Source organism: Callithrix jacchus, chromosome 5 (genome assembly GCF_049354715.1).
Source record: "Callithrix jacchus isolate 240 chromosome 5, calJac240_pri, whole genome shotgun sequence".
NCBI classification, from domain to species: Eukaryota; Metazoa; Chordata; class Mammalia; order Primates; family Cebidae; genus Callithrix; species Callithrix jacchus.
Genome location: NC_133506.1, coordinates 62,393,861 through 62,406,546, shown reverse-complemented (window position 1 = coordinate 62,406,546; position 12,686 = coordinate 62,393,861). Strand labels below are relative to the sequence as shown.

General features: G+C 42.6%; 1 protein-coding gene across 15 annotated transcripts in view; it reads left to right on the top strand.

Moving 5' to 3' along the window:
- Positions 1-12,686, top strand: part of COPS3 (COP9 signalosome subunit 3) — a 35,332-nt gene that overhangs the window by 10,549 nt on the left and 12,097 nt on the right. For 11 of the 15 annotated variants that reach the window (XM_017968933.4, XM_008990340.5, XM_078372251.1 and 8 more), the window contains 3 exons: positions 1,546-1,638; positions 4,846-5,025; positions 10,151-10,291. In XM_017968933.4, coding sequence (XP_017824422.1) covers positions 1,546-1,638; positions 4,846-5,025; positions 10,151-10,291 — 414 coding nt within the window. Of the gene's footprint in view, positions 1-1,477; positions 1,639-4,845; positions 5,026-10,150; positions 10,292-12,686 lie in introns of all 15 variants that reach the window. The other 4 variants (XM_017968936.4, XM_078372254.1, XM_078372256.1 and 1 more) reach the window with 1 other exon arrangement.

The window sequence follows — 12,686 nt, the reverse complement described above, 5'->3', positions numbered from 1 at the left end:
TCCCAAAATGCTAGGATTACAGGCGTGAGCCACCACGCCTGGCCCAGAAATGAACATTAATATAACGCATCAACAAATTGACAAACCCCATTTAGATTTTCAGCCAATCAAAAGGACTGTCTTTTGCTAAAGGACATTAGCTATTCAGACAGTGTCTGTATAGCAAAAGAAAACCTTGGGCCATGGGTTGCATTATATTGCTGTGTCTCTTTAGTGTCCCATAATCTGGAATAGTGCTTCAGTCTTTATCTTTTATAATAGTAAGTTATAATGTGGATTTTTAAAGAAAATTTATTTAGTTATTTTTTTTTGATATGGAGTCTTACTGTGTTGCCTAGGCTGGAGTGCAGTGGTGTGATCTCAGGTCACTGCAACCTCCACCTTCTGGGTTCAAGCAATTCTTGTGCCTCAGCCTCCTGAGTAGCTGCAACTACAGGCACGTGCCACCATGCCTGGCTGATTTTTTTTTTTTTTTTTTGAGAGAGAGTCTCTCTGTCACCCAGGCTGGAGTGCAGTGGTGCGATCTCAGCTCACTACAGTCTCCTCATCCTATGTTCAAGCAATTCTTCAGCCTCCTGAGTAGCTAGGATTACAGGTGCCTGCCACCATGCCTGGCTAATTTTTGTACTTTTAGTAGAGACAGCATTTGATTATGTTGACCAGGCTGGTCTCGAACTCCTGACATCAGGCGATTTGCCCGCCTTGGCCTCTCAGTGATTTTTGTGTTTTTAATAGAGATGAGGTTTTGCCATGTTGGCCAAGCTAGTCTCTAGAACTCCTGACCTCAGGTCATCAGGCCACCTCAGCCTCCCAAAGTGCTGAGATTAGAGGTGTGAGCCCCTGTACCCAGTCAGGTGTTTATTTTTAATTTGAAAATGAATTTAAGATTAGTGGTTTGAAAGAGGCTGAAAATAGAACCAGTTGTTATTTTGTAATACTAAGTAAACTGTTTGAAAGAGATGGTTAAGAAAAATCAGGAGTTTTTGGAAAAGCTGTAAGTTATTGAGATATTTTTAGTCTCTTCTCCAAAAATTGATTATGCCTCACTTGACACTTGGTCTTGTTATTTATAATCAGGGCAGGAAACAGTCCTTTTGAAATCTATGGTGTTAGTTTTGGTGGTAATTTACTACCAGGTAAGGGCTAGACTGCCCTATCATCCCTATCCACAAGCAATTTTCCTAAGCATAAGCTGTTATCTCTTGTATAATCAGTGATTTGGAAAGTTTTCATTTGTTTAGATGTTAATACAGTGAACTGTTGAGGAAGTAACATTGTTTCTGATTATTGATCTTCATTGTAAAAATAAAAGATTTTTATGATTTAAAAAATAATGCTGAATTACTAAAAATTCCAAGAAACAGCTTAAGAAAACATTTTCTGACTTAAATGGGACAGAAATTTCCTGAAAGAGTATGGAAACCTTATATTGGTATTTAAAGGAACCTATCAATTAGTATTATTTTTTATTTGTAAGTGACAACATAAGATCCAATGTGCTGCCATCTTTGAGAACTTATCTGAAAGAGATGTCATTTCTGACAGCCCCTTCGAGGAATTGGCATCCTTAAGCAAGCCATAGACAAGATGCAGATGAATACAAACCAGCTGACCTCAATACATGCTGATCTCTGCCAGGTAAGCAACCAAAGTGTGTGATTCACACCAGGTCAGAGGTGTAGGTTGTTTATGGGCTTCCTCAACATTGGGTTTGATAAATCAAGGCAAGTTGGCGGATACCATGATGTGTTATAGAAGTTGGACTATGTGGATACATCTATTATATTCAGGAGGGTGCTGGATGCAAACTCTAGGATGGGGCTCAGCTAGTAAGCTTGTGGAACCAATAGTATAATTAATAGTTGTACTTTTTTTTTTTTTTTTTTTTGAGACAGTGTCTCGCTCTGTCACCCAGGCTGGAGTGCAGTGGCGTGATCTTGGCTCACTGCAACCACTGCCTTTCAGGTTCAAGCATTCTCCTACTTCAGCCTCCCAAGTAGCTGGGACTACAAGTGTGTGCCACCATGCCCAGCTAATATTTTTATTTTTAGTAGAGATGGGGTTTTACCATGTTGGCCAGGCTGGCCTTGAACTGACCTCATGAGCTGCTGCACCCCATCCTAGTTGTAACTTTTTAAAAAATCCTGAATCATTTTAAAAATTGTGGAACCGAGTGGGTGCAGTGGCTAACACCTGTAATACCAATACTTTGGAAGGCCCAGGTGGGCAGATGACGAGGTTAAGAGATCAAGACCATCCTGGCCAACATGGTGAAATCCTGTCTCAACTAAAAATACAAAAATTAGCTGAGCATGGTGACATACATCTGTAATACCATTTACTCAGGAGGCTGAGGCAGGAGAATTGCTTGAACCCGGGAGATGGAGGTTGCAGTGAGCTGAGATTGTGCCACTGCACTCCAGCCTGGCCACAGAGCAAGACTCCATCAAAAAAAACAAAAAACAAAACTGTGGAACCTGCCAGACCCGATGGCTCACACCTGTAATCCCAGCATTTCACGAGATTGAGGCAGGCAGATCACCTGATGTCAGGAGTTCAAGACCAGCCTGACCAACATGCAGAAACCCCATCTCTACTAAAAATACAAAATTAGCCAGGTGTGGTGGCACATGCCTGTAATCCCAGCTACTTGAGGCTGAGGCAGGAGAATTGCTGGAAGCCAGGAGGCGGAGGTTGCAGTGAGCTGAGATCATGCCATTGCACTCTAGCCTAGGCAACAAGAGCAAGACTCTGCCTCAAAAAAAAAATTATGGGGCTGGGTGCGGTGGCTCACGCCTGTAATCCCAGCACTTTGGGAGGCTGAGGCAGGTAGATCATGAGGTCAAGAGATCGAGACCATCCTGGTCAACATGGTGAAACCCCGTCTCTACTAAAAATACAAAAAATTAGCCGGGCATGGTGGTGCGTGCCTGTAATCCCAGCTACTCAGGAGGCTGAGGCAGGAGAATTGCGTGAACCCAGGAGGCGGAGGTTGTGGTGAGCCGAGATCGCACCATTGTACTCCAGCCTGGATAACAAGAGTGAAACTCCGTCTCAAAAAAAAAAAAGTTTATGGAACCTGGGACTTAACATAAGTAACTTCTTACACCTTAAAATGTTATTCTTTTATTTATCTTATTTTGTGGTGTTCAAAATCCAGAAGGCAAAAGGGTGTGTATATAATGAAGTCTCCCTCCCACTCTGTTCGCTAGCCTTCTGTTTCTTCTCTGCAAAGGAAACTATGTTAGTAATTTCTCGTGTATCCTTTCAAAGACGTTTTATGGACTTAAAAGCAAATATGAGGCTGGGCGCAGTGGTTCATGCCTGTAATCCCAGTACTTCGGGAGGCTGAGGCGGGTGAATCACCCGAGGTCAGGAGTTCGAGACCAGCCCAGCCAACATGGCAAAACCCTGTCTCTATTAAAAATACAAAAATTGGGCCGGGCGCGGTGGCTCACGCCTGTAATCCCAGCACTTTGGGAGGCCGAGGCGGGTGGATCACGAGGTCAAGAGATCGAGACCATACTGGTCAGCATGGTGAAACCCCGTCTCTACTAAAAATACAAAAAAACTTAGCTGGGCACTGTGGCGCGTGCCTGTAATCCCAGCTACTCAGGAGGCTGAGGCAGGAGAATTGCCTGAACCCAGGAGGCGGAGGTTGCGGTGAGCCGAGATCGCGCCATTGCACTCCAGCCTGGGTAAACAAGAGCGAAACTCCGTCTCAAAAAAAAAAAAAAAAAATACAAAAATTAGCCAGGTGTGGTAGCGAATGCTTGTAATCCCAGCTACTTGGGAGGTTGAGGCAGGAGAATCACTTGAACCTGGGAGGCAGAGGTTGTGGTGAGCCAAGATGTGCCATTGCACTCCAGCCTGGGCAAACTTCGTCTCAAAAAAAAAGCAAATATGAATATATATTTTCTTATTTTTTACACAAATTTTAATAATTTTGCAAACTCTTATGTAGCTTGCTTTTTCTATTTAACATATCTTGGTGATTATTCCATAGTGGTTCTCTACAGGTACAGAGTATTCTATAATATGAGTATGCCATGGTTTCACAAGTCTGCATGGGGTATTTATATTGTTTCCTTTAAGAAACATTGTAAATAGCAGTGCTGGGCCTTGCAGTTTAGTTTTTTATAGAGAAATCCTGGATTGGGCACGGTGACTCACACTTCTAATCCTAGCACATTGAGAGGCCGAGGTGGATGGATCACCTGAGATCAGGAGTTCCAGACCAGCCTGGCCAATGTGGTGAAACCCCATCTTTACTAAAAATACAAAATTAGCTGGGTGTGGCACTGCGCCTATAATCCCAGCTACTCGGGAGGCTGATGCAGGAGAATCACTTGAACCTGGGAGGTGGAGGTTGCAGTGAGCCAAGATCATGCCGCTGCATTCCAGACTGCGGGACAGAGTGAGACTCTGTCTCAAAAAAACAAAACAAAGCAATGCTGTTTTATTCTGAATGGCTAAGAAAATGGAGTACAGGTTGAGTATTCCTAATCCAAAAATTTGAAACCCAAAATGATTCAAAATCTGAAACTTTCTGAACACCAACATGACACTCAAAGAAAGGGCTCACTGGAGCATTTGGATTTCAGGTTTTCAGATGAGGGATACTCAACTGGTATATATTCTGCAAATATTCCGAAATCTGAAGACGAAACACTTCTGGTCCTAAGCATTTCAGATACATGAAATGTGTTGACATTTAGATCATTTTAGTCAATAAAATGTAAAACAAAATTATATGGAAATTTCTAGAATCTATTAATTTTCTCCTTCTGCTGATATCTGCCAAAGTAAAATTAAAGTGATGATTTACTATCAATTTGTTCACAGCTTTGTTTGCTAGCAAAATGCTTTAAGCCTGCCCTTCCATATCTTGACGTGGATATGATGGATATCTGTAAAGAGAATGGAGCCTATGATGCAAAGCACTTTTTATGTTACTATTATTATGGAGGGATGATCTATACTGGGCTGAAGAACTTTGAAAGAGCGCTCTACTTTTATGAACAGGTAATCATCTCTCTAAATGTCCCTGAAGTTGTTCTGAACTTGTGTGACCAAAGAAGTGCTCCCACAGGTTTGTGGCTGGAGTGGACTGATCCCGGGGCCTCCATTTCAGGGGGTGGTCCTTTCAGAGACTGCTTCTCTGTGATCATGTACGTGGTGGTAACCTGTTCCCTAAGTTGAGGAGCAGTGCCAGTGCATAGAAGAGTGCTTGTGGCTGGGCGCTAATCTAGGCTTTGCCACTTATGCCTTACCTGATTTGGGATAAGTTATGCCAAATCTCTTGACCTTTATAGCTTCCTTTGCATTTAAGGAAGAGATTGAACTTGATGATTTTGGATGCGTCTTCTTATTCTAAAACCAGGTGTGGTATTTTGTTTTTATTTAATCAGTGAAACCTTCTCATTCAAAATTTAAAGGGAATAAAGGAGTACATACCTTTATACCCACTCCCACCCTTTCTGTGTCTGTGTAATGAAACATAATACACAATTGGTAGACTATTCTGGAGGTTTACTCAGAATCTGAAAAAGATACGTACAATATGGATTAATAAACCGGTTGTCTTAAGGTAAATTAGTCATATGTTCATAAGGTCCTATTTAGTTCATAGCATGTATTAAGTAATGAAGGATATTTAAAACCTTCAGAGAGGTCAATTTAGGTAGAATTCTAACACATACACACACACACACACACACACCCTGTGGCTCTGAGCCATACTACAATGAGTGGTTGATGTGTCCTGTTGAGGGTACCTGAGAAGGGCCATCATAAGGTGCCCGTAGGCAGAGATGATGGTGTCATTTAAGTATGTGTCTAGTCAGGTGACTTCTCTTTAAGTCTACACGTTCAGAAAATTATAAAAATGCATTTCAGAGCCACTGGATGCATTATCATTGCTGTAGCTGAATATAGTAACTCATGAGCAAACTGATCTTGAAATATCAAGATGATATGGGCATTAAAAAGGCAAGAGATGGCCGGGTGCAGTGGTTCTTGCCTATAATCCCAGCACTTTGGGAGGCTGAGGTGGGTGGATCACCTGAGGTGGGGAGTTTGAGACCAGCCTGACCAACATGGAGAAATCTCATCTCTACTAAAAACACAAAATTAGCTGGGTGTGGTGGCGCATGCCTATAATCCTAGCTACTTGGGAGGCTGAGGCAGTATAATCGGTTGAACCCTGGAGGCAGAAGTAGTGGAGGTAGCAGTGAGCTGTATGGCACCATTGTACTCCAGCCTGGGTAGCAAAAGTGAAACTCCGTCTTCCCACCCCGCCCAAAAAAATAAAAGGCAAGAGACAGCCAGGCGCAGTGGCTCTCCCCTGTAATCCCAGCACTTTGGGAGACCAAGGCAGGCAGATCACCTGAGGTCAAGAGTTCAAGACCAGCCTGGCCAATATGGTGAAACCCCGTCTCTACTAAAAATGCAAAAATTAGCTGGGCATGGTGGTGGGCACCTGTAATCCCAAGCTACTTGGGAGGCTGAGGCAGAAGAATCTCTTGAACCAGGAGACAGAGGTTGCAGTGAACCGAGATCACGCCACTACAATCCAGCCTGGGTGACAGAGCAGACTCCGTCTCAAAAAAAAAAAAAAAAAGGCAAGAAAGTGGCCGGGCGCAGTGTCTTACGCCTGTAATCCCAGCACTTTGGGAAGCTGAGGTGGGTGGATTGCCTAACAGATATGGTGGTTCAAGACCAGCCTGACCAATATGATGAAACCCTGTTTCTACTAAAAATACAAAAATTAGCCGAGCATGGTGGTGTGCACCTGTAGTCCCAGCTACTCTGGAAGCTGAGGCAGTAGAATTACCTGAACCTGGGAGGCGGAGGTTGCAGCGAGCCGAGATCATGCTACTATACTCTAGCCTAGGCGACAGAGCAACGCTTCATCTCAAAAAAAAAAAAGTGTGCAGTGCACTTAGGAAATATTTCTTTCACTAATAATTAAAATGTTAAAAACATTTTTGATATTTATAGGTATAATCCTTTTGCTTGAAAATAAACTGATTTCCTGATTTTGACCTAATGACAAGCATTGTCTAGTGTTAGTCTACTTCATACAACTTTGTTTTAATGATATGCTTGCAGTTGTAGATGATATTACCTGAATTTCAGAAAGTGATGTAGATTTTTTTACAGCTTTAAAAATAATTCCAAAAGTAGGGCATACTTAATTGAAAAAAATTTAGATCATATGCCACTATATAAAGCAAAGCATCTTCTCATAACACTCAGATGCACCAGGAAAAAATTTTTTAATTGAAAAAAATTTAGATCATATGCCGCTATATAAAGCAAAGCATCTTCTCATACCACTCAGATTGACCAGGAGTTTACTAGTGCCTGATCAATGGAAATTGTAAGTTGATTCTGATATTTCACAATTAAAAGTGTTGTAGTGGGAAGCATTGTATGTGTGTCCTCATGTCCTTACATGAGTGTTTCTGTAGAATCATCTCAAATGAGTGCCTTACAAGCTCAGTTATTTGGATTTGGATTTGGAAGATTTGGGCTGATTTGGATATGATAGTTTTGAAATAAAGTGAAAAGGCAGACACAAAATGGGAGAAAACATTTGTAGACCATATTTCTGATAAAAGACTTACATCTAGAATATACAAAGACCTCTTACAACTCAACAATAAAAAGACTAAAATTTTAAAGTGGGTGATAGATTTCAATAAACATTTCTCCAAAGAAGATACACAAATGGCCAATAAGCACATGAAAAGATACTCATCATCATTTGTCATAAAGGAAATACAAATCAAGACCACAGTGTGATATGGTTCACACCCTCTGGGATGGATAAGATTTCAAAAGATTGCCAGTAACAAGTGTTGGTTAGGATCTGGAGAATTTAGAAGTCTCAAAATTGCTGACAGGAGTGTAAATAAACAGTCACAGTTTGGCAGTTCCTCACAATGTTAAACATAGTTACCATATGACCCAGCAGGTTCACCCCTTAGAATATACCCAAGAGAAACAAAGAGGTGTTCACATGAGAGCATGACCACTAACTTTCATAGCAGCATTATTCATAATAGCCATAAGGTAGAAGCAACCCAAATGCTCATCAGCAGAGGAATGGATAAAATATGGTATATCCACACAAAGGAATATTATTCAATCACGAAAAGGAATGAAGTACTGATACATGCTACAACATGGATGAACTTTGAAAACACAAGTTAAAGAAATCAGTCACAAAATTCCACATACTGCATGATGCCATTTATATGAAGTGTGCAGAGTAAGCAAATTTATAGTCAGAAAGCAGAATATTGGTTGCCTGGAACTGAGGGGCAGAGAGAATGGAAAATGACAGCTATCGGGTAGGGGGGTGAAAATGTTCTGAAATTAGATAGTAGTGTTGTTTTGCAACATAGTGAATACATTGGGAACCACTGAATTGTATACTTTAATAGAGTAAATTTATTTTTTCCCTGGGGTGCGATGATATGATCTTGGCTCACTGTAACCTCCATCTCCTGGGTTTAAGTGATTCTCTCATCTCAATCTCCCAAGTAACAGGGATTACAGGCGTGGCACCACCACACCTGGCTAATTTTTCTTTTTTCTTTCTTCTTTTTGAGACAGAGGCTTGGTCTGTCACCAGGTTGGAGTGCACTGGCGCCATCTTGGCCTCACTGCAGCTTCTGACTCCCTGGTTCAAGCGATTCTCCTGCCTCAGCCTCCCGAGTACCTGGGATTATAGGCACGCGCCACCACACCCAGCTAATTTTTGTATTTTTAGTAGAGACTGGGTTTCACCATATTGGCCAGGATGGTCTCCATCTCCTAACCTCATGATCTGCCCAGCTTGGCCTCCCAAAGTACTGGGATTATAGGCATGAGCCACTACACCTGGCCAATTTTTCTGTTTTTAATAGAGACAGGGTTTTACCATGTTGACCAGGCTGGTCTTGAACTTCTGGCCTCAAGTAATCCACCCACCTCAGCCTCCCAAAGTGCTGGGATTACAGGCATGAGCCATTGTACCAGGCACAAGAGTAAATTTTATAACATGTGAATTATATCTCAGGCCAAGCATGGTGGCTCACACCAGGAATCCCAGCACTTTGGGATTCTGAAGTGGGAGGATTACTTGAGCTCACAAGTTCGAGACCAGCCTGAACAACATAGTGAGACCCCCCCATCTCTACAAAAAATTTTAAAATTATTCAAGCATGGTAGCCCACGCGTATAGTCCCAGGTACTCAGGAGGCTGAGGCAGGAAGATCGCTTGAACCCCAGGAGTTTGAGCGTACAGTAAGCCATAATCACAATACTGCGCTCCAGGCTGGATGACAGAGTGAGACCCTGGCTCTAAAAATTAAATACATAAAAAAAAATAAAATGGGCTGGGCGCGGTGGCTCAAGCCTGTAATCCCAGCACTTTGGGAGGCCGAGACGGGTAGATCACGAGGTCAAGAGTTCGAGACCATCCTGGTCAACATGGTGAAACCCCGTCTCTATTAAAAAGACAAAAAATTAGCTGGGCACGGTGGTGCGTGCCTGTAATCCCAGCCGCTCAGGAGGCTGAGGCAGGAGAATTGCCTGAACCCAGGAGGCAGAGGTTGCGGTGAGCCCAGATCGTGCCATTGCATTCCAGCCTGGGTAACAAGAGCGAAACTCTGTCTCAAAAAATAAATAAATAATAAATAAAATAAAATAAAATGAATTATGGCCGGGCGCGGTGGCTCACGCCTATAATCCCAGCACTTTGGGAGGCTGAGGAGGGTGGATCACGAGGTCAAGAGATCGAGACCATCCTGGTCAACAAGGTGAAATCCCGACTCTACTAAAAATACAAAAAGTAGCTGGGCATGGTGGTAAATGCTTGTAGTCCCAGCTACTCGGGAGGCTGAGGCAGGAACATTGCTTGAACCCAGGAGGCGGAGGTTGTGGTGAGCCGAGATCGTGCCATTGCGCTCCAGTCTGGGTAACAAGAGCGAAACTCTGTGTGAAAAAAAAAAAAAATTATATGTCAATAAGGCTGTTATAAAAATAATGGGACATTTAAAAAGTATTATTGATTTATAATTAAGGTGATACATGTGGTTGATTGCTATTTGCTACTGTGGCATATTCTCTTTACAGTAAGCATTCTTCTCTTGCCTAGGCTATAACTACTCCTGCCATGGCGGTCAGTCATATCATGTTGGAATCATATAAAAAGTATATTTTAGTGTCTTTGATATTACTTGGCAAAGTACAACAGCTCCCAAAATATACATCTCAAATTGTGGGTAGATTCATTAAGGTAAGTTTTTTAAATAAAATTGATTTCTTATGTGAGTATGTTCGGTATATAAAGAAATTGCAATGATACTGTTCTATAAATTTATTAAATGTTTGCTGGGAGCTGTGTTGTTAGAATTGCTTAACGCCATTCCAGTCCGTACACATTCCGGTCACCTGATTGGGATGGAATATTTCTCAGGAACCTGCTTTCAAACTTGTGCTTTAGGTACAGCATCTAGCTATACATGTTTAAGCTCCTATAGCAGTTGATTTACCCCTCTCCCCACTGCCAAGAGTCTGGCTCTGTTGGCCAGGTTGGTCTTGAACTCGTGACCTCAAGCAGTCCTTCTGTTTCTGCCTCCCAAAGTGCTAGGATTACAGGCATGTGCCACTTCACCTGGCCTTGATTTTGTTTTGTTGTATTTCTTTATTACATTTTAGCCAGAATACAGAAGAAGCAGTGCTGATTTTACTGAACTTACTTTGCTCAAGTATTGGGAAATCTTACTAGAGATTCATACAGGGGGAGGAAACCATAAGCTCTGCTCACTGAACTTTGGATTCAGTTTTTACTGATAACCTAGCTTTGGAACCATGTTTTAAAATGAAATTAACTATTTAAAAAATTTTAAAAACACATCCTCATGGCTTAAAAAAAAAACTTGATTCTGCCTAAAGGGAGCATTAAAAAGAAATTTTGTTTTTAATAAACAGAAAATGAAACACCGCATATTCTCACTCATAGGCGGGTGATGAAAAATGAGAACACATGGACACAGAAAGGGGAGTACTAAACACTGGGGTCTATTGGGGGGAAAAGGGGAGGGCCAGTGGGGGGGGAGGTGGGGAGGGATAGCCTGGGGAGAAATGCCAAATGTGGGTGAAGGGGAGAAGCAAAGCAAAGCACACTGCCATGTGCGTACCTACGCAACTGCCCTACGTACATGCCCTGCTCATGTACCCCAAAACCTAAAATCCAATAAAAAATTAAAAAAAAAAAATTAGGTGGGTGTGGTAGCTCATGACTATAATCCAAGCACTTTGGGAAGCCTGACCACCTGAGGTCAGGAGTTTGAGACCAGCCTGGCCAATGTGGTGAAATTCTGTTTCTACTAAAAATGCAAAAATTAGCGAGGCATGGTGGTGTGTACCTGTGATCCCAGCTACTCAAGAGGCTGAGGCATGAGAATCGCTTGAACAGGGGAGGTAGAGGTTGCAGTGAGCCAAGATCACACCACTGCACTCCAGCCTGGGTGACAGAGTAAGACTCCATCTCCCAAAAAGAAAAATTGAACAGTTTAAGAGGGTTAGAAAGTCACAATCTTTTTAATAATTTCACCCTGGCTGGGTGCGGTGTCTCACATCTGTAATTGCAGCAGTTTGGGAGGTCGAGGTGGGCAGATCACAGGTCAAGAGATAGAGACCATCCTGGCCAACATGGTGAAATCCCATCTCTACTAAAAATCCAAAAATTAGCTGGGCATGGTGGCGCGCACCTGTGGTCCCAGCTACTCAGGAGGCTGAGGCAGAAGAATCACTTGAACCCAGGAGGCGGAGGTTGCAGTGAGCCAAGATTGCACCACTGCACTCCAGCCTGGCAACAGAGCAAGACTGTATCCAAAAATAATAATAATTTCACCCTGATTGCCGTTGTACAAAACTTAAAATTTTAGAGTGCCAGTTAGAACCTCTTACTGGGAATTTTATGCTGGATTGTGGAAGATAACCAAGTGTCCTTTGCCTAAGAGTCCTTTAGTGGATCTCAGGGCTCTAGACTGCTTGGCCCCTGGTGGGGAGGAGGGGAAGGTGGTTAAGAGAGGTCCTTGGACTCCCAAGGAAGAGTGATGGGCAGGGCAGCATTAATGCAGCCTTACTCAGATCATTTTGGAGAACTCCAGGTGACTGAGCTGGCCTGTTTTAGAAGAAATGTTCATAAAAAGTAATGTCTTCATGCCTCAAGGGCATCATTCACAATAATTAGTAATTTATTTATGATGATAATCATAAATGGTAGAAAGAATGCAAATTCTAGAGTCAAAGTTTCTGCCTGTTGGTAGCACCCTTCAAGACTTCATCTTCCCATTGGCCTCTGTACCCATTTCTTAATATTTAGCATAGGGGCTAATTTGCATAAAATTCCTAAAGCTGGTCTGGCTTCCTAGCCACTGCTAGTTTTCTTTCGCCCAGGCTGGAGTGCAGTGGTGCGTTCTTGGCTCACTGCAGTCTCCGCCTCCTGAATTCAAAGGATTCTCCTGCCTCAGCCTCCCAAAGCGCTGGGATTACAGGCATGAGTCACTGCACCCAGCCCCCTGTCTTCCTTCTTGCTAGCAGAAGTAGCATATTGTTTCATTGCATCTGATGAGGTATGAGAGAGAGGGAGTGTTGGGAATGATGAATGTTTTGTCTCCTTTCTT